Consider the following 22,463-nt stretch of genomic DNA (forward strand, 5'->3'; position numbering starts at 1 on the left):
AGGTACATTTTTTTGTCCCGAATCGGGACTTCGTGTTTAATTACACCCGGGCCATCTACATAGAACGAGGAGCTCTTCAAACCAGCCAAATTTTATCCTATATATTTATAAATAATAATAATTTAGCCTATATACGTCCCACTGCTGGATACAGGCCTCCTCTCAAGTATGAGAGGGTTTGGGCTATCTATAGGCCACCTTTAAATTTCTTTGCGGATGTATGCAGGTTTCCTCACGATGTTTTCCTTCACCGAAAGTTTGTGATAAATATGAAATGATATTCCGTACATAAGTTCCGAAAAACTCATTGGTACGAGCCAGGATTTGAGCCCGCGACCTCTGGATTGAAAGTCGGACGTCAGATCCACTCAGCCACCACCGCTTCGTTTTTAATCCTAATTTTATTTTAATCTACTGAAAAAAATCGACACAAAAAAACATCGGCTCTATTAGCAGTTCATGTGCTGACATTCGATCACTTTCCTGTTCACGTTCCACGATCAGCCTGTGTATTTTCCAGCGATGTAAACATTTTGTGTAATTCATTCACTAGCCTAAGGCCCTGTTGGGTTTAGGAATCATACGCTGGAGGTGCTTCAGAGTAGTTCAGGCATAATGCATAATTTTACGTTTGGTGGAACAATGAATAATGCACAATTACTCATGTACCTATACAGTGTAGTGAAATTGTAGACATAAAATTGATGTAATATTCAGCTTAGCGTGAACTGCGAACACATCTGCGAGGCCTTTTTCAATGTGTATTCCCAAAGTAATAAAAAGATTGGCTTTGCGAGGGCCCCATTCGCCCACGCCTAGCTAAGCCACCGGTAATATTTAGTGTCCCGGAGCTTAGGCAGATGTTTTGTCATAATTTTCATTTTGTACATATTTAATACGGCGGAATATAAGTGCAACATGTTGACCTTGTGTAGCGCCTAATGAAATAAATACAACGAATTAACTAGGGTGACTTGATTGAGGAATCAAACAATTCAATGTCAATTGAAATAACTGCGTCTCTTGTTTGTTTGCATACAACATTTAGTTAATTCGATTTCCCGTTAACATAGACATACTTACTAAGAACCGAATCATATTTCGTAATGCGTAATTGATCACAGTGCAAAACTGACTTAGGTACTTACTTATTATAAAGATTTTCCTGTTAGGAAAAGCCTTTAAAACTGCAGATATTGCGATCGTGCACTGTGGCTTAATACAGGTGTCAAAGATATTTTTTTTAAAAACGAACGTGCAATGCATTAAATTGCGGGCGCTTTAGAGAGACTTATCAGCAGGTTTTGGCCATACATTTTCGGCCTGGCGGTACAAAGTGAGCTTGAGCTGCTTTTCACGTGTCACGAACGTGTGTGAATATTTTAGATTAGTAAAGTTTTTAATTTTACTTATCTGTCTATGTATTCCAATCTTCCGATAAAACATTCTTCTTTTTTTCGCTTGCCACACTAGCACAAGCACACGGTGGTAAAGGCAGTCTTCACATATGAGCCGCATATGCATTGTGATAATCACGTATTCGTATAAGTGACTGAGAGACACATGCGTCCGATTTAGGTGCATACATGCGTCCATATTCAGCCGTTTTCTCTATAGGTAATTTGGCTGATCAGTTGATCACATACAACGCGGGAGGTTAGTTATATCTAGATACATTTTATTATATTCCCGCCTTTATTTATATGCAACAATGCCTCTAATTGCAAACTTCGGAATACAAAACTTTGCGACAGACACCCGAACTAAGTACATATGTTAGTTCTGGGGGCCGATTTTTTAATTTCGACCACTCGATTTCGTATATTTCGTTAAATAATATCTCCACTACTAGGCATTTAAATTCTACTAATAGAAGTGAATTCGAGTGGTCAATACCAATAGATTCCAAATTACGATCGCTCATGTTTCAAAAATTAGCATTTCGCCGTTTTCCATCGATTTTCGACTGACGAAATCGAGCGATCGAAATTCAAAAATCGGTCCCCTGTCTTTAGTTTAGTCAATTACTAGAGCATTATTTTACAAAATTTGCATAGAACTACCAACATCATAGGCATGACTTTGATATGATAGGTAGTACTTTGGTAGTACTTTTAGGAAATATGCCATATAGTTACCTATTAAAGTTTTTATAGTACATTTGCAGTTGATTAGCCAAGTAATAAAGGCCAGCTCTGACCTTCGTAAGACTAATTAAAGTAGTATATAAGAACAAAACTTTGTCAAGGTGAAAAAACCTTAAATAATTTGCTGGCTAATACGTAAGTCACTGTAATTATAATTTCTTATTTTGAACTGATAATTCAGTTCCTTATAATAAACTCTATCGTTCGAATTCGACGTAATTCGCTTACAATTTCCTGACTCGTATTATGAAACATAACGTTTTTTTTATATGTATGAATGGTGTTTACTTTATTTCTTATTGAGCTTATTAAGGCAGCAGTCCTCATAATTTATGTAACTGTTAATATAAAAAAAAATCCAATTCCAGGTGTGTGTGAATTCAGCTTTTTTATATATATACCACCACCACCCCCGCCGTAACCCCAAATGTACGACTACGCGTTTGTCTGTTCTCTGTTGATAGTATGTTTTATGCATACATGCATCGAGCTAGTATGTAGTAGCTACATCTATTTGTCTACATTTTAATAGAGCGGCTAAAACATTTTAACCTTACAAAGTGAATTGACGTCGATCAGTATTTAAGAAGGCTACGCAATCGGCCACGGGCTAAAACCGCTCAGCCGCTCGCGGCCGCTCGTCCATTCAAAATTAAATAAATGGTTTTATTTTAACTTTATTCTTCCGTAAATGAAACGGTTAAAAGTGAAGTGAAAGAAGATAGAACCACAATGCCTGCCGATTCGACCATCATCGCTGGGGAAGAGGAGAGACAAGACGATACGCTGTTCCAGAGTATTGCGGTTAGGTCGAAGCATGAGGATTTCATCCGACGCGCAGTGGATTTGTTGGTGGATCGTGTGGTTTTCGGGAGGTCTTTGAGGACCTCGAAGGTTGTGGAGTGGGCTGCCCCGGATCAGATCAAGCAGGCGATCGATCTGAAGCCGCGAGATGGACCATTGAGCCATGACCAGCTGTTGGGGATCATAGCTGATGTGAGTGTAATGTTTGTAGCGTTAGTATAGTAGAATGTGAAACGTATAAACGGAAAAAAAGTTGTCAATAAACTTATTTATTGTCAAATACAATCAAACTCTCGCAGAAATATAAAATTTTGATTTATAGTAACAGCACCAGTCATGGGACATTTAAGAGGGAATTTGGAGTATTTGTGATATTTCCCTAATACATGTGAATGGTCTACCGCTTAGCGTATTGAAAGATGAAAGTCCTACCCGTCTTTCATGTTTCAGGCGTGTTGTATCAAAGATACTGCAATGAGTTTTCACATACTTAACAAATTAAAACTATGCTATTTTTCTCCAGTCATGGACACCAAAGCTCCAGTAATGGGCCCCCCAGTAATGGACACTGCTCTATCAATATAAAATAGTGAAATAGGTCATCAGATCTGGTCCATGTTATCATAATATTGCATTATCATCCGATTTGCATATTTAATTACGAATACAAAATTTCAACTCAATCGGAAAACGGGAAAGTGGCTCAAACTCGGCTACCAAGATTTGACCCACACTAAAAAACGATATTAATTTATCCGAAGTCCGAGCATACCTCCTGGTTGACATATTTCGTAACTAAATTTACTTCTGTATTGTTTAAACATGAAATGATGGCATGGCAAGCATCATTATGTAAATTGTCCCATTATAGGAGGTATGCAGTTTTACAGCTCCTATAATGGAATTGGGCCAAATACCACAATTTTTTTTACATCTGTGGAGTCACAACATAGTATGTTGTATACCTTATCTCATGGTAAATGCAATTAACAAAACACATTTTAGTTTTCATCAAGTATTAATTAATTAAAATTTAATAAATTAACTTACCTCTCTTAGCGAAGTTGTTAAGAATTCGTAGTGGTATTTTTTTTCAGTGACACGACAACTTTTGGGTTGACGCCAATTTCTTAAAAAACAACCAAATTTAATAAAAATTCAAACTGAAACAGCTCTAGGACTCTTATTTATGATAATATACAGGCAATGTTTATAAACTACTTTTAGACACTTATTTTACAGGATTTGTGGTTTTTTGTCCCATTACTGGTTCCACGCCCATCATAGGGTACACTACTATATTATAAAATATTTTGGGTTTAAAATAGTTATCATTTGAAATTAATCTGAGATAAAATATTTTCAATTTAGAAATAAATTAAAATTTTCATAATGCTACGTTTTTACGGCTGTATTTGACGAATTTTTCTCTTAGGTATCAAACTACCGATATATTATATTGAATTTCATCAAAGTTTATCATTCTTCTAATTTATTTATGAGAAAGTTTCGTATAAGAACTCGTTCAATTTACTGGTCTTACTTTTAACAAATCAAACAATTTAAATTGTTACATTTGCAAACAGGTTGCCCGCTATTCGGTGAACACAGCACACCCTTACTTCGTCAACCAGCTGTTCTCGTCCGTAGACCCCTACGGTTTAATCGGCCAGTGGTTGACGGATGCCCTCAACCCCAGCGTTTACACATACGAAGTTGCCCCGGTCTTTACTTTGATGGAGGAAGATGTCCTCCGCGAGATGAGGAGGTTCGTGGGCTGGGCTAATGGGGAAGGAGACGGGATATTTTGTCCCGGAGGCTCCATCGCCAACGGATACGCCATTAGCTGCGCTCGATACTTCTTTTTCCCGGAAACTAAGGTACGTAAAAATATCGTAATAATGTGCAAACCGCCGGAACGCAAGTAATTTTGAAAACTGGAGTGCAAAATGTTTAATGTGTGTATGTGCAGAAAGTGATATAAGAATTTAATATTGATTTGCATAAAATTATGGTTATTACGATCATATGTAATAGGTGTGTTCGTTATTCGAATATTGGATTCGATTTTCTCGTTCCTGAGTGGATTCGCAACCTAATAGGAAATACGTCTGCGCAGGGTACACAGAAGCATTTATTTGTGTGCAGAACCACACAAACTGCCCTTTGGCTCTATAAACACACAATACTATCCAGTGCTCGTTACTGTCCTAGTAAATGTCTTATAGAAACTTCCTTTTTAGGGTTCTGTACCCAAAGGGTAAAACGGGACCCTATTACTAAGACTTCGCTGTCCGTCCGTCCGTCCGTCCGTCCGTCCCGTCCGTCCGTCCGTCCCGTCCGTCCGTCCGTCCGTCCGTCTGTCCGTCTGTCTGTCCCCAGGCTGTATCTCACGAACCGTGATAGCTAGACAGTTGAAATTTTCACAGATGATGTATTTCTGTTGCCGCTATAACAACAAATACTAAAAACAGAATAAAATAACGATTTAAGTGGGGCTCCCATACAGCAAACGTGATTTTTGACCAAAGTTAAGCAACGTCGGGCGTGGTCAGTACTTGGATGGGTGACCGTTTTCTTTTTGCATTTTTTCCGTTTTTTTTTTGCTTTATGGTACGGAACCCTTCGTGCGCGAGTCCGACTCGCACTTGCCCGGTTTTTACCTTACACACCGTCGTAGTAACAAAATAGTAGTCAAAATAGTAATGTTACGACTTTCTTGAATTTCTCGCAATCTCACAATTTTTATAATTACGAACCAAACCATACATAAATAAAACTTCGAGTTTAGTTCAAAAATATATACAGTTTTCAGTCGACGAACAACCCCGATATAACAAACAAAAACTTTGAACGACACGTCTGTCAATGCATTTCCGTGGTGCATTTTTTCTATCCATAGTGTGGAAATCACTAGCATGAATTGCTGACTCGCTTCGTCAACTGGACAGTAAAATTGTAAAAAAAATACCATACTTGTAAATTCTATTACAAATAGTGTAGGTATAGTTTATTTTCGAGTGTATTTTTCCTGAATTTCATCAATTTGTTTTATTTTATTACTTTGTAATAGAGCATGTTTTATATTACTTTCGTCTGCAGATTGTAGATACCTATTGAATTGACAGTAGGTGCACCTACAGGAAATTAAACGTTTGACAGTAACTGGCAGGGCAAAAACCTCTTTGAGTCTCGGAAAACGCGAATGATAACAATTGATTTCTTTATATGAATTACTTTATAGTTACTAATTTGTTTTTTTTTTCATATAAGTAAAATAAATCACACGCCCGATAACGGATGACTCACGTTAGACCGGGCTGGGCCGAGGCGTCAGACGTAAATTTTTACGACGGCTGATTAGTGATCACATAGTGCTTTCCATAGAAAACGAAGCGCCGAAAGCCCCGGCCCGGTCTAGCATGAGTCATCCTTAATGCTCAATTTTCCTTAAAAAAAGTAACAAAGTATAATGACAGCAATGCTTGATCAGACTATAAGTGCGTGGGAATCGAAATGTTTGACGTCAGATGCAATTACAATTCTGCTACATTATGATACTGATGCTAATTAACTACGATTTGAAACAGTAAATTCATGTCACTGCATTTATTTTGCACTATTATTACCGTCACTTAATTCGCTAGAACTAAGCCGTTATCCAATTATTAGACAACCAAGTCTTATCTGTAATCATTATGAGCCTAGTTAAGATAAGTTGATTGCCGTTTTTGCAGGAAACCTATTCGGAGATTACCTTAACCTCGATAACCAATCGCGTGCTATACTTTGAGAACCTTGGATTTACCGGATTATTTTCTTAGTATATCTATTTTAAATTGTAAAGCGAGCCGGACAAGTTCCTGACTTCCGTAACTGCATTTAGTGTTGGATGTGCGGTGTCAAGGGCGCTTAATGATTAAATGCCTACTTAATTAATGTCGCTCTTCTTATTCCTTTGTATGTTATATGACACTTAGAAATTCACTTCGCCTTATTTGAACAAATATCTAGGTACTGCTATGTAACTTTTTTAGTACATAACATACCTATTAAGAGAATCTCGAAAAGTTGCAAAAACTATTAGGCAAAATATTTGCCAGTATCAGACATGTACCTATATACCTACAAATACTTGACTCTGAATGTTTTCCTTGCCAAATGTGTTTTTGCAAGGAATTATGAAATGTATGTAAAATAGAATAAATTGTTGATACTATAAAGGATCTATACCTACCTACGTAAGATAAAGATGTACCTACATAAAATTAACCTACTAAAACATTCTAATTTTAGCAATTTTGCAAACGTAAAAGTCAGGATACACGGCCTTACCTTAATGCTTAAATATTGCAATCTGTGACCTCGTGCAGATAAACAGATCCCGACACTTACTCGTAAGTCGTAATTATGTATTAATGAGAGTTCGTTGACCTTACGCCGTCGGTTTATGCAACAATCGTAACTCGAAAGGGTCAATGGCATAAATATGTACATATTGATTGTATTTATGTTTTGCGAACGCAAAAATATTTCGCTTAGAACCGGTATTTGAGTAACCTTGAGGTTTCCAAATTTTTATATTCCAGTATGTACCTAATAATAGCTGTTTAATATTTAAGTAAAATCTGGGTCTCCTGGGGGCAATATCGTATTTTGATTTGCGTAGGTATTTATTTCTGAAGAAACTTTTTACTTTCTATCATCGAAGACTTGGGTCTGTTGCAATATATTTAGGCTAATTTGAATATGTAGGCTCACAAAATTTATTTTCAAAACGTTTATTCACAGAGCAAAGGCGTGTACGCGGTACCACGCCTGGTTCTATTCACTTCTGAGCTAGCGCACTATTCCACTAAGAAGCTGGCTGCTTTCATGGGCATCGGCTCCGACAACTGCATCCTCGTTAAAACCGATAATCTTGGCAAAATCGATGTTAACGACCTGGAGAAGAAAATAGAAGAAGCTGTTGAAGACGGAGCCACTCCATTCTTGGTGACCGCAACAGCTGGTACTACGGTGTATGGTGCCTTCGATCCGTTGCTGCCGATTTCCGCTTTGTGCAAGAAGCACAACATTTGGTTGCATGTGGACGCCGCGTGGGGAGGTGGAGCCTTGATGTCTAAGAAGCATCGGCATCTACTCAACGGAATCGAGCTGTAAGTCTGTTATTGTTACTTCGCTGCTAATTGTGGTGACCCTGAATCTACTATAAACATTTTTTTTTGTTGATAATTTCTGGGCTTTTCAGGCTCCATTTAATAAAAATCCGTAAGGTCGTATAAGAATATTAACAAAATTAGTTTAATCGATCGTTTTAAAACCTAGTCTCAATCGAGTCTTCAGTTACCTAGTTTTTGATGAGCATTCTTATTAGTCACTAAATCCAACCACATCAACAATTCAAACATTCATGTATCATTGATAAAATATTAGCTTTTTGAGCTTGTAGTAGGTAGGTAATACTTAATCCTAACAAAGACACACGGCTTTTTTTAAAACCCCGGTTCAGCCTAGCTCTGGAAATCGAAAAGTGACAGAGAGAGAATTGATAGGAATAATATTCAGAGCTCACAATGCAGCAAAAGCACAGGATTGCTATTTCCTTAGCTTATCGAGCATTTAGATTCATGTGTTTTTTTGTGACCGCTTATCGCACACACATGGTAGATCTCACCAAGGAAAATCGTCATTCTTGTCACGATCGCAGCGAGATGTTAAATTGGCGGAGCGTTTTAGCGCAATGCATCAATAATGCGATTGATAAACAAAATACAAGTGTCAGTTCAAAATACAATTGGCATTTGTCGCTCAGTTAAAGGTGGCATTCGGATGTCGATTGCATCAGCGTCGCTGGAGCAAGTGAAGCAGGGTCTATCAATTTCCTTGATGCATTGAGTGCACGAAATTGATAATCAAATCTCCCATTACCAGCCACTCCAACGCTGCGTCAGCAGCGCTGTTGCAGTAACGTAGTCGCCATCCTAATGACATCTTAAAATTAGAAGATCTCACTTCACTGGTACCTCCAGGCGTCCGTTAGTAGACCAATGGAAACAACGAACCTCCGAAGTCGGGACACAGACAAACGAGTGGCAGCGCAAATGAAAATTGACGGCATTGCCCGAACGCGGGCTGCCACTTCATGCGCAATCAATTCCCGTGGAAACGATTACGATGCGCTTTTGAAAGTTTTTTGACAGTCTGCTTTTACACATTTTTTGGAGTCGAGTAGAAGGTTCTCAATTAAGTTGAGGTGCCTTTGTTAAAATATATAGATATATGTATCTACCGTAATATAACTGCCCTGATAATTTTTGAATTTCGACCGCTCGATTTCGTGTATATCGTTCAATAATATCTCCACTACTATGCATTTAAATTCTGCTAATAGAATTGAAAACAATTGGTCAGTACCACTAGATTTATCGCCCGTATTTTTTAAAATTTGCATTTAGCCGTTATCCAGATCCACCAATAAGGAGTGACATAAATTGACTAGTATCATAATATTCAGATACTTAATTAGGTTCAGCAAAACTCACAAATAGATTACGATTGATTATTGATTATACTTCAGTTTGTTTGATAAATATCCTTTTATTGCTTAGTAATATATATACTTATATTTACGTACCTACTTGACCTATCTAAAGGTTAATTCAACTGAAATACCTTGAATTTTGTCACATACTATAAACAACATTTAATAGGAACAAAGCTGACCTCTAACACGATGCTCTTGTGCTAACATCTCCACATTAATAATGCTAAACAGCTTTATAATATGGATAACATATTAACGATTAACTGTTTCTAAATATCCTTGGTCTTAAATAGCCTTGAAAATTTAAAGCCCAAATGATTTATATGAATATTAACATACATCATTAAAAATACTTGTGAGCTCTTAAAGGCATTGTTGTAAATGTTTAAATGTTTTCCGATTCCAGGGCGGATTCGGTGACGTGGAACCCTCATAAGCTCTTGGCGGCCCCGCAACAGTGCTCCACGTTTCTAATTCGACACAAGAACGTACTCAAAGAGGGACACTCTTGCAATGCCAAGTACCTCTTTCAGAAGGACAAATTCTACGACACTTCTTACGACACGGGCGACAAACACATACAGTGCGGACGGAGGGCCGACGTACTCAAATTCTGGTTCATGTGGAAAGCGAAAGGCACCGACGGTCTCGAGAAACATATCGACAAGATTTTCGACAACGCCAAATTCTTCCTTGACCATATCCGGCAACGCGAGGGCTTCCGGCTCGTTATCGAACAGCCCGAGTGCACTAACGTCATGTTCTGGTACGTACCGCAATGTCTGCGAGGTCGCGAAAACGACCCAGATTACAAAGAAAGGTTGCACAAGGTTGCACCGAAAATAAAGGAGCGAATGATAAAGGAAGGAAGCATGATGGTCACGTACCAGCCACAAGGTGATCTCGCCAATTTCTTCCGTATTGTTTTCCAAAACTCTGCTCTAGACCACAAGGATATGGTATACTTTGCCAACGAGTTCGAGCGGCTCGGTAAAGATATCGTAGTTTAAATTCGGATTCAATTATCTTTTTCGAATTAGTTCCGTTATTTATGAAGTGTAATGTTGTACAAATATTGCGTCATGGCCTGTGATTAAATCTAAAATTAATTTATATTCGTCTATATCGAAATGTTGTTTAGACGTGCTATGTTATAGAAATTTATAAGTAGAATAGTGTCTATAAATAAAACGTAGTTTATGAAAAGTGGTAAAATAGTTTTATTATAAGCAAAAAGGGAGTCATCACTTCACAATTTAATGCAGTTTAATTAGTAGGTAAAATGGATAGATAATATTTGATCAACTGCCGTAAAAAGCACACACACAATTTACTAGGCTGGTTTCTTGTATTTGTAATACTTACAATTACATATAGTAATTTCATCAGTCGTTTTCGAAAACTAATGTTCAAAATTATAATATTTATGCATTCGATGCAAATTAATATGTTACGAACAACTTCTATTATGATGAATTATATTATTACAAATTAAATTTGTCAACTATAGGTACTTCGTGTGATTCAGGAGACGTGATCAGAAACAACGCGATGAAAGTTTTCAAAGAAACTTAAGTTAATTCAGTTGGTTCAGAAGTTAATAAAAATACAAAAAATTGTTTAACAATTTTCTCAAATACAAATTTGACTCGTTGTTTCATGTGATTCTTCTTAATTTCCGATAAAGTCTCCTAATAAGATTCTAAGCTCAATTCAATGCACCTTAAGTAAATTCGTTATGTAAACAATTTGACACGGACAGTCGTCGATCAATGTACGGTTGCGGGTAATTTGCAAGCTGCATGTTAACAAGGGAGCCATCCATATGTCAATTCGACGTGCTCTCAAACAATATGCACACGCCAGCTTTGCATATTGTATTACTGAATCATTTACCTAGCGGGCAAACGTGGTCAAGTCACTTCTGAGAATATATTTGGTTCGATTAGAGCAGCAGCAGTGAAATTTGAAACATCTATTGTTGATTTTGAAACCGATGTAGTGATGTAATACTACTCTCTATCAGAGTCTAGTAAATACAGAAGGCTGACTATCCCCATACAACGCCGCAAGAACCGTCATTGTTGTAGATCATTAAATGTTATTTTAGTTATTTGCGTATGAAAATTGCCACCCTACTGTTGTTTATAATTTCAACCGTATAAAAAGTCTTGACAGATAAATAAAGCATTTTGAGCGTTTAGAAAAAGATTGCATGCAAAAGGGTTACATATAACAGCGGCCGGGAAAGTCAGATTTTACGTTTAACCCCGACTGCACGCCAACTGCAACATCGGCATGCAGTTCCCATACAAGTTGCAGTCGGGTTGCAGTCCGTCGACGGTAACATATCTGTACTGGCCCTAACAGTTAAGACTTCAATAAGGTGCAATGAAAACTAGCAAATACAACTTAGGTAAATATTTGTTTATTGTCACAGATTTTCAGAGCTCGTTTATAATTACAAATATAATTATATACAAGTACTCACATTCGCAACAGATGCATCTACGCTTAGTTAAATGCATTGATGCAAAATTAGTTTTAATGGGAATTAAAAGATAGTAAAAAAACAGATCTTAAGTTATCATTTATCAATGGACGTCATCTTCTGATGTTTCTTCTAAAGGTAATTCTTGACAGTTCAACTGTAAAACCAAAATAAATTAGTTACAGACATGGATATTGAAACTACCTTTAAACTTTACTAGGAACTTCTATGAAAATAATTTATTTACAAACAAGATATAGGTATAAATACTTACAGTGGTATTACTAAAAGAAATTAATAACTAGCTTGAATCTAAAATAGGCCCTTGAGGCATTGTACCAAGGATGCTGGCGGCATTTCCTCGCTGTATCGCAATGCTCATATCACACCGGTGTGAGGTAGCCACCAGCTCTTCGGTCACAAATTATTAATAAATACTAATTAATATTCCTTACCAAAGTCTCGTCATCAGGTACCCTAGATAGTAGATCCAGTATTTCATTATTAGGTATTCTATTCGGACGGAGGATTTTTCTTGTAAACTTGTGGATGCCTGAAAAGTGAACATTCAAATTTAATGAGGTTAAAAACCCACAATTAATAATGTTTCCAACTAGAACCCAAAAAAAACTCAGTCCGTAAAATTGTGTCTGTGATAAAAGTACCTCTGTTTTTTATTGTTATTTTTAGATACACATTATTGATAAAAAAATAAACAAAAAATAAATTCTAAGCAATAGAGGCATTATGAAAAAGTTATAAAAATTCTTTGAACTTACCCCACAGCATGAAGATATATTTGACAGGAATAAGGAACATCACCAAAGCTATTACCAAAATGATGGTGATGCTTAGAAAACTCAGGAAAGGCACAGTAAAGTTGTATAAGCTGAAACAAAGCATATAGAATGTATATGCGATAATGTTACTATACCAATAGATATACAGGGTGGAAAGATAAGTCGGGCCCTGGAGGGAAACTACCTTAAATCCTTAAGCTGGCTCATTTTACTTAAAGGAGACATTCCTTTATTTTTAAAAAGAAACAAAACTGCATTTACAGATTTTCTAAAACTCGCTTGCCTCGCCCGGGGTTCGAACCGACTAAAAATTCAAAAAAATAAAAACTAGCAATTTTATTCTACTAGTCGATACAGTTAATGTTAATGAAAACATTTCTCCAAGAAACATTAGATCTTACACTCGTCTGTCGTACAAAATATCCATAAAATCTAATATTTACCACTTAAGATTTTTTTTGACAAGCCAAATTGAAGAAAAAAGAAAAATACTTTGAATGCAGTTTTGTTTCTTTTTGAAAATAAAGGAATGTCTCCTTTAAGTAAAATGAGCCAGCTTAAGGATTTAAGGTAGTTTCCCTCCATGGGCCGACTTATCTTTCCACCCTGTATACAAAACTTAGTTGTTTTTCAAGTGTAGACATAATAATATATGGTGGCTACATAAAATGTTTATGCTGTCTCAAATAGGACTTTATTGGAAATGAACATATTGATAATGTTAATTTATATAATATTTTGCATTGTTAATATTTTATCATTTTATCACTTTCTTTGGACCTATTACGCGTCGAGATGATACATCTGTGGAACGACTTGTAGTGCAGGGAAAAGTCGAAGGCACAAGGCGCGGTAGGTCACCAATGCGTTGGTCAGACCTAGTCAAAAGTGCATTCAATGAACCACTCCATGAATGTCCAAGAAGGGCTACAGTACGGGAGGAATGGCGACGGATTGTGAAGCTTGCCACCGGCCCTGACATGACGACCACGACCACTCTGACAAGAGTGTGACGACAAAGAAGAAGAAGAAATATTTTATATTTGGTTCTTACTTTTTTACGCTTTCGCCGTAACTCGCTAGCTTGCCGATGGTATTTTGAACTGATTGTACCATTTCTTGCAAAGAGTTAATTTTTTGCCTTAAAGATGTCTTTTCTTCCTGTAAAACAAATAATTAAAGTGAAAAACATGTACGAGCCCAGATGCAAATTATTTCGTCCAGTTCCACGCAAAAACTTTTGTTTATTTTAATAAATTTTACACATGAACATAAAATGACCCAGTAATGGGAACCATAATAGCAATGTTTAATGTACATAGTTTATTTCGATCGTATAATAAAAGTGCATGAGACTTTTATTGTTGAAAAAAAGGACTTTTCAAAAACGTTGTCCAAATCATATTGTTCTCTCCTACAACAGCACTGCTGCATGCATGGGCTCGAGACAAAATTGTTAGTACATTGGCAGAGCCCTGTTGCTTTCCCTAGTAATTACAATTAAAACAACAAAGTATATCCTAGAATTAATGTAAATTAATGTGAATTAATGTAATTGCCTATAAATATTGAAACTAACCTTTTCGTTTTTAGTATGGTCATCTGTGGTTGTTGCTATACTATCTTCCTTAAAATACCTCCTCCCTGAAATTACAGAGAAATAATATTTTCAATTGTAAGAAAAGGTAAACTTAATCTTTGAATACAACAACGCCGTTGGTAGTGGTGGAGTTGTATGATTACAAAGCCTGTTTTATGGCTCCTCTTCCTCTACACGATGGGCCAACGCCGGCCACTCCAAGGGACGCATTTATGCGTTAGAGGGAGCAAGTGATATTGCTATCTCATTCTACCGCATGGCTGGCCCATCGTGTAGAGGAGCCATAATGATAAAAGAGGACAATTATGTATTCAGGGTGATTTTATTTGCAACAGTAAAGTCCTAATCAATCGGGGATCAACAATAATTGGTTTCCAAGATAAAAAAATATGTTTTTAAAAATATTCAATTGTTCTTATCTGGCTGTCTTCAACGATAGTAATGTAATTTTACTAAATATTGTTGCTGAAGTCCAGTTTTTGACGGCAAGTCAGAAAACAACTTAAATCTTAGTATTTTGGTAAATGTTAATTTTTGATCACCAGTTTCTTATAGACTAGCGACCAACTAGCGACTCTTTTGCTCCAAATAAAATGTATTATTAGCTCCTTAGAAACGGGTACATTAAAAAGTCACCCTAGTATTTAGGTAATTAAGAAATCTTTAATTTAGCTAGTATAAAAAGCTGTTATGGATTTTAAAAAGAATGTCAATTCATTCCTACATTATTGTTTGTTAAAAATCCAATCACCATAAACACAAATTGATTTCCAATTGAACAGATAAATTGTATAGTTTAGATGTTAGACAGCAGATGTCATTTCCGTGGCGGGTGAATTTATCAAAATGGACGTTTAATGGGCCATTTGCGGAAAGTAAATCGATAATTTACTAAACATCAGACATATATAATTCTTTCATTTCAATTTGATCTTTGTTAAACGCTAAGCGAGGTCCATTTTGCAGTAAGGGAATAGCGCTGTTAGGAGTTTGAGATAGAAACTAGATGGGAGTCGCTGAATGAATAATTTCAACTGATCATTGAAAATTTGCAACGCTTCGTAAAGCGCGGGCTTTATTGGTTTATTTAGTGAGGTAATAAACAAGGGAGATTCATTTGAAGTGTTTATTGTTGAAATTAGAATAATAAACTATTACGCCAAAATATGGCACTGTGATGTTTCGCCTAAATTACGTTTGGTTTTGATCGTACTTTATGAATTATGAAGCTCCTATAATGTATGCCATAATTTTCTCAAATTTTACTTGCGATTATAGGTAGAGCATCAACTTGATTTTTCATAATACATAGTTTATTTTATAGAGAAGTAATACCACACAGCACAACATTAATAATAGTTTTTTATTCTAAATTCACTTATAAAGCAAGATAAGCATAATAAAAATGTATAATGCGAATGTAAAAGGACCTTGCGTCATCATGGATTAGGCATTGTCCAGGAATTGTGGACATTTAAAACCATTCGATAGCTAATATGCGGAGAGCGAAACCAAAGAGCCAGCATTAAATGCTTGATCTGAAGCATTTACTGACAACTAAAAGCAATATAATAAAGTGACAAATAGACAAAAGGTATAAATAATATAATTATAAAACCTTATAAGTCCTAGACAGGCATAGTTGAAAAGGGGTTGACATCCGACGTCCAGGCAAATAGAAGTATGTAGGTAGGTACTTAATATCTAGAAAACATCCAAATTCTGTTTTTTTTTTCATGGCGCATGGCCTTTTCCTTATTCTAAACCTCAAACGAAGACGAAAACTTACAAAATGAAAACTTACAAGAGAACAAGAAGTAGTTATCAGGGCGATACCAAATGAACGGCAACAGGAACAACAGCGGCAGCATCCAGACCCTGAAGATGGAACACATTACCATCCACACCAGCAGCGCGATCATGTTCCACTTCCTAGATTCCCACTCGAAACAGGTTCTGCAATGGTAGTAAAACGTCTTCCTGAGTCCCAGAAGCCTTTATAAAGGTCTTATTACAAACTTTAATTTTCACTCAAAAACAAAAACTAAAGATTCTAGGACTTAGGACGATAGAATAGTATACACGCAAACAAGCACTTTTCACATTTTTATGTTACAATATGACGTCATTCAATTAAATATATTTTCTTTAGCAAATACCTACAGCAAATGAATTGACTTGTAATGCATTTGTGTACGTGAGTCGATAAGATTACAACTTTAGATGTAAGCATACGTAATGCTTGGAGTAGGTTTGTTGGTTGAAGTTGCTTTATCTCTAATTGGTTCTCTGAAAGTTAATTTTGTACAAACTTTTATGAGAGCCTCTTCTAGTGAATAATAAAGTAAACATTATCTTACTTTACAACTTTGAATGCATCCACTATCCACGCGGCGACTGCTTTAGCTCGCGATAAATTTCTTGCGAAAATGTGCCTGTCTAATTTATCTACTGGATCCAGATACTTTTCCTCTTTTGGATTGATGACTCGAAGAGATGCTCTCGGCTAAAACATACATAATATTATGAATTATTTATTTACAAACAAGATATATACAGTGGTATTACTAAAAAAAAAAACTAGCTTCAATCTAAAATAGGCCCTTGAGGCATTGTACGAAGGACGATTATTGAATTATTTATATTATGCAATACCTAATTACGAAAATGTATGATTGATATTTGTATACATGAAATAACACATTTATGTATGTCAAGAAAATCTTTTGCAGCAAAATTTTATAACGTACGTTTAATTGGCCAACTAATTTAAAATATATCGCATAGTTGCAGTTGAATGAGTTATCATTTAGCACGAATTATCAATTAGTATTGGTAAATGTCGCCTTTGGTAAGTATTGATGACTGATGATCAAATAAGAATGATGCATCCGAACTTTGGAATGCCAGTGTTTGATAATTAGCCTGAATAAATGTTTGAGAAAATGGTTTGGGAGGGAAGTATAAATTTGCGACATACATAGCTCTTGCCAATACACCATTAACCAAAAACAACATTTATGTGATAATACTTACAAGGTTCCACGTCACTTTCATTTCCAACAGTATTCTTGGATTACATCCTTTAGCCCTTTCCCTTTGTGTGCTGTCCTTAAGGGCATACCATTTTTTTTCTCCGTTATTTATTCTTAGGAGGGGTATTGAGATCTTTCCAACTATTTCAGATTTCTTTTCTTCGAAAATAGTGACTTCTAGGATCGATGTGATGTCCGTTACTGTGCTAAAATAGAGAATTGGTTAATCAACAGACATTTGAATATCAAATTAGATGAGTACCTATTTAAAATAATATACCGGGTGTGGCCTGTAACACGAGCAAATAATTAAAACATAGATTGTACTCCTCAAACAGTGACACTTTTGTTCAACAACTTTTAAAAATTATGAAGTATTTAGACTCCCTATTTTTCATACAAAATAAATATTATATTCAATGGACGCCATCGCCGCGCCATATCATTGTGATTGACGTTGCTTGTCATGCCTTAAACATAACAAAATTCGCGATACATTGCGTATTAGAATACACTTTAAGGTGTATTAAAAATCAAACCACAAGTTATTTTTAAAAGTCGCTGAACAAATGTTGGTCAGTATGAGGAGTACAGCCTACAGTTTAATTTTTTGCTCATATTACAAGCCACACCCGATATGCAATTTGTGTTTAGAATTTTTGGAATAAAATAGGCCGACGACTCCATTGGCGGTATAACAATAACAGTTTTTTATTGACAATAAAAATTATTTTTTATTATAGGTATTATTCTAAACATTATTTTAAAACTCTTTTCCATAAGATGGTAAACTTTTTCGTTTGCCATACTACATACGATACTAGCTGCTAATATACAACAACTAAGTTACCGGCCTTAAAAGAGTTCTTGACAACTGTCGAAAATTACTTGAAAAGAGGAAAGCTATGAACTACACAGACAATGTAAATATTTTCATCCAATTAGGATCGTTGGTCTTGAATTCAGTGGGTGTTTGCAATCTGTCATTGTTCAGTTGTAAAACACAGTAGCAATCGTTTGCGGATAATCCCTTTCCTCCGTACACGAAAACTGATAAGCATCCCACGTCGGCATAGTCATCTCGAAGTCGAAACCAGGCCTGAAAATTTTACAGATTTTAAAGCTTAGTGTTTAATTTTATTAATATTAGATCTGATTGTCAACAGTTGTAGTTTCTAATTTGTATCTATAGGTCTTAAAACCCAAACAAGGCACAGTTTTTTAATTTTTAAATTGTGTTTGGAATAAGAAGGTAAACTACAAAAGTTCTATGTTCGAGAGAAGTACGTGGCTTCTCTTACCTACACAACAAACTGTTGGTAGGTACATGACAAATATGTCTCAAATTTAGAACTAAAATATTTTTTTCACATTGTCAAATAGATAATATAAAAATATGTTAGGTATTTATTTACACGTTTACGTTGTTTTAGTTTCCTTTGCCTAACATATTCCTCCATGTCTAAAGCGATATTCTCTGGAGTCACCCCGCTGATAGTGAGCAAGATGAATAATTGGACGTTTGAGGAAGACCCTTTCAAATCCAAACGCATTTTGTGGGTCTTTTCCCTCTCCGTTTCTGACAGATCTATGTCGCTCCTGAAAAATTACAATTCCACACTTCCTGTTATTCGTCACAATCATTTCTGACGTATAGGATCATAAATATTTTCTCTCCTAAAATATTAGGTATTTGTTTGCAAAACAACTTACCCTCCAAGAAATATTTCTTTGTCCCATAATGAGATTTCCAGCATATTTTCCTCGAATAAATTAATGTTGAATAATTCTTGCCATTTGACAGACGACACTTGGCTTTTTATTGGTTTAGATTTATATTTTTCTGATCCTAACCTAGAACAAATCAAATATGAACCGTTCATTTATGATATCTGAGATTTATTTGTTATCCACACCAGCGTGTATAAATGCCGTTCAAATAATTACTATTTCCATAAAGCCGCAAATGTACATTTAGTAAACACAATTGTGTCAATTATTATTAAATCTTGGAAAATCATCAATTATTTCAACCCTTTCGGTTTTCGTAGAAATTCACGCACCACTTACCGAAAACGGCAAAACAACATACGTGGCTTTTCCTCCGTTGTATCTCTTTCTAACCCAGTGGCCTCGATAAGGGCAATGGTAACCGTGCCCACTTTCGTCTTCTTGACGATTTTCGTATTGTCTTGTCTGGTTGTGTTACTTAGAATCAACTAAAAAGAATATTTAAGTATATTACGTACGGCCTGATTCAAACCTTAAGATACATCAAAAATTTGCTAAAAATACGACATGAATCGAATATCTCAGTGTCAAGAGTGAATTTTTGCTTGAAGCATTTATCAAATTTTAGAAGTACCCGTCTTAAAGTTCGAATCAGGCTGTTAGTTTATTTTTAAAACACTATTTAAACACCTTAGTAAAAACAACCTAAACGACAATTCAGGTAATAAATTGGTGTAAACAATTTAAAGTTTTGGCCATTAGAATAGCATTAAGCAATGAAGAATAAAAAGTAAACTTAAGGACCTTTTCCATTTTTTCTCGAGACTCTCTCTTCTTATCTTTTCGCCTTTCCTTAACAGCTGCTATTCGAGATCCGATTCTATCACGTATCGTAGTTTTGTGCACTGGTGGCGATGGCGGAGGTAGCGACTCTTCGTACTCCGTGCTCTCATTATTTAATGTGTTTAAACTATAAATATTCAATATCCATTAGTTGAGACAATTAACTAAAAGTAATGAAAGTGATTATAAATTTCATTTATTCTATTTACTTACGACTCTAGACTTGTACTCGTCGTCAGGCTATACTCATATTGCCCGTCGAATAATTTATCGATGTTCCTTTCTGTTTCATTAAATGTTTCAGAATACGAAACGTCATATGTTTCATTCACTTCTTGAAGCAAAGTAGTATTTACGGGAATTTCTTCGACAATAACTTTAAAAGTATCGGGCGGTTTTTTATCTTCAGGCAGAATTCCATCTCTTCTTTGTTTTGAATTTTCATCAACTTCATGTGCTTGTACGAATACGAAACTATCATGTATGCCCGTCAGTGAATCAACAGATTTTGACTTTTCCAGCCTTTTCTGCATTTGTTCATATTTGTTTTGTATTCTTGAATTTATTGATGCGAAATGTCTCTTTGTCAAGGTATTTGTGGGTTCATTTTTCTTATAGGATTCCATCACAGAAGTTTTTATATTTATTTGCACTAATAATGAACATGACATGTGGTAAACTAACAGTAGACTGACATTGCGATACCTACTGATAAGCGATGTTCAGTACCGCAATCTAATCTTTGACGTATTGATTATTAGATATTGACTTTCCGGGTGTAAATTTGAACACTACACTGGCGAAAATTAAAAGCCGGATCAATAGAATAATCTTATCGCAGGTAAAAAATAGTATGAGCTTTACTTAGTTATTTTTAAAAGATTAAAGTTTTCACTGATGAAAGTGCCTACTTATTGTGCAGTAAGCAATTATTTTTTTTTATTTTTTTTAACGTCATTTATTTACAAACAATATATACAGGGTGATTCAGGAGACGTGAGCAGGACTAACACTGCGCATTTCTTAAATTATAAGCAACTGTTTCGTATCAGTATTAGTGAGGTTAACGTTAATTTTCTAGTTGTGTTGAAAAAAAAAAGTTATTAATTTATTTACGACATGCATGGTCACCCAACAGTAAGAATACTAAACTACCGATATTCTGTGTCAAATTGAATGTCATCACGGTCTGGTTACTTTTGAAAACACGTATCTCACTCAAGTTTGACAGTTTATTTTCTTCGTAATCATAATGCTGTCATTACGGTTAAAGAGGTTTTATGTTTATTAATTAGGTCTTGTAGGGTGACCATGATTGTACAGAATTAAATATGCCCTCGCCAAAAAGTTAAAAAATAGGAAAAAGTGTGGTTGTTTCACCTAAATACGACGGTGATCGATCAATTATCAGTTACTGAGTGTGCAGGATTAGTCCTGCTCACGTCTCATGAATCACCCTGTATACAGTGGTACAACTAAACGAAATTAATAACTAGCTTAAATCTAAAATAGGCCCCTGAGGCATTATACCAAGGATGCTGGCGGCATTTCCCCGCTGTATCGCAATACTGATACGTTGTGCGAGGTAGCCGCCAGCTCTTCGGTCACCAGGCCGCCTAGCCAAGGTTACAATCGCTATCGCTTCGACAACGAAAAGCATTATGTATCTCTATCACTCTTCCACATTAGTGTGACAGTGACAGTTGCGTTTCGATCGCTACGGAGCGTTAGCGATTGGCATCTTGGCTACGCGGCCAGTTACGTCAACCAGACGCTTCGCGATTTCTGCGAACAACTTTTATTTTATTATTATAACTTGATACGGACATGTCATAGGTCCGCTATGTATGATCGTAAGTTTTTAATTATTTCGATAACAAATAACATTAATGTTTATTAACTTTGAGCTAAGGCACCAAGTTATTAACTTGGAACGTATATTGCACTTTTTATATAAAATTATTTAAAGCAGAATAAAATGTTTATCTAAACTTATGATTAGGTCGGTTTGATCCATATAACTGTCTATTAATAATTCCATCTCATTCAAACGACGAAACTGTACTCAAGACGGATTCCAATTATATCACTGCGGGTAAGCAGAGAAATCTTGAATGCGTTTAATTTGAGGTTGCTAAGCGATGGCTTGTTATCTACAAAATAGTTCCTCAGTGTGGCCTCAGTTGAAAGTGTTAGCTCGATAGTAAAATTTAAAAATATATAATTTTGCGAAACCTGTTGAACTGGATTTTAAATGAATATCCGTCATACGAATGGAGGTCCAAGGGGGAGGCCTATGTTCAGCAGTGGACGTCTTATGGCTGAGATGATGATGATGATGATGATGATCCGTCATACTTGATGCACTCGACAGTAACCTAAAAATTGACGAGTCAGTTTTTCTATCACACATGGGAATATTAATTAGCTGCTTGGCAGGAATACAGTACTACACAAATGATAAT

The 22,463-nt window shown here is 35.8% G+C and overlaps 2 protein-coding genes across 2 annotated transcripts; one reads left to right on the top strand and one right to left on the bottom strand.

Moving 5' to 3' along the window:
* Window positions 1-2,722: 2,722 nt before the first annotated feature.
* LOC134669024 (cysteine sulfinic acid decarboxylase) lies at window positions 2,723-10,705 on the top strand. Its single transcript, XM_063526543.1, has 4 exons — window positions 2,723-3,143; window positions 4,538-4,831; window positions 7,743-8,110; window positions 9,905-10,705. The coding sequence occupies exons 1-4, from the start codon at window positions 2,880-2,882 to the stop codon at window positions 10,506-10,508; spliced, it is 1,530 nt and encodes a 509-aa protein (XP_063382613.1). The 5' UTR covers window positions 2,723-2,879; the 3' UTR covers window positions 10,509-10,705.
* A 1,365-nt stretch (window positions 10,706-12,070) lies between these two features.
* LOC134668566 (multiple C2 and transmembrane domain-containing protein-like) lies at window positions 12,071-20,737 on the bottom strand. The gene is made up of 14 exons (XM_063526014.1): window positions 20,212-20,737; window positions 19,960-20,125; window positions 19,495-19,643; window positions 19,138-19,278; window positions 18,840-19,023; window positions 18,345-18,523; window positions 17,426-17,630; window positions 16,750-16,895; window positions 16,194-16,345; window positions 14,369-14,433; window positions 13,844-13,950; window positions 12,769-12,878; window positions 12,445-12,542; window positions 12,071-12,146 (listed from the first exon to the last, which is right to left on the bottom strand). The coding sequence occupies exons 1-14, from the start codon at window positions 20,667-20,669 to the stop codon at window positions 12,093-12,095; spliced, it is 2,214 nt and encodes a 737-aa protein (XP_063382084.1). The 5' UTR covers window positions 20,670-20,737; the 3' UTR covers window positions 12,071-12,092.
* Window positions 20,738-22,463: the final 1,726 nt, after the last annotated feature.

Source organism: Cydia fagiglandana, chromosome 11 (assembly GCF_963556715.1).
Source record: "Cydia fagiglandana chromosome 11, ilCydFagi1.1, whole genome shotgun sequence".
NCBI classification, from domain to species: Eukaryota; Metazoa; Arthropoda; class Insecta; order Lepidoptera; family Tortricidae; genus Cydia; species Cydia fagiglandana.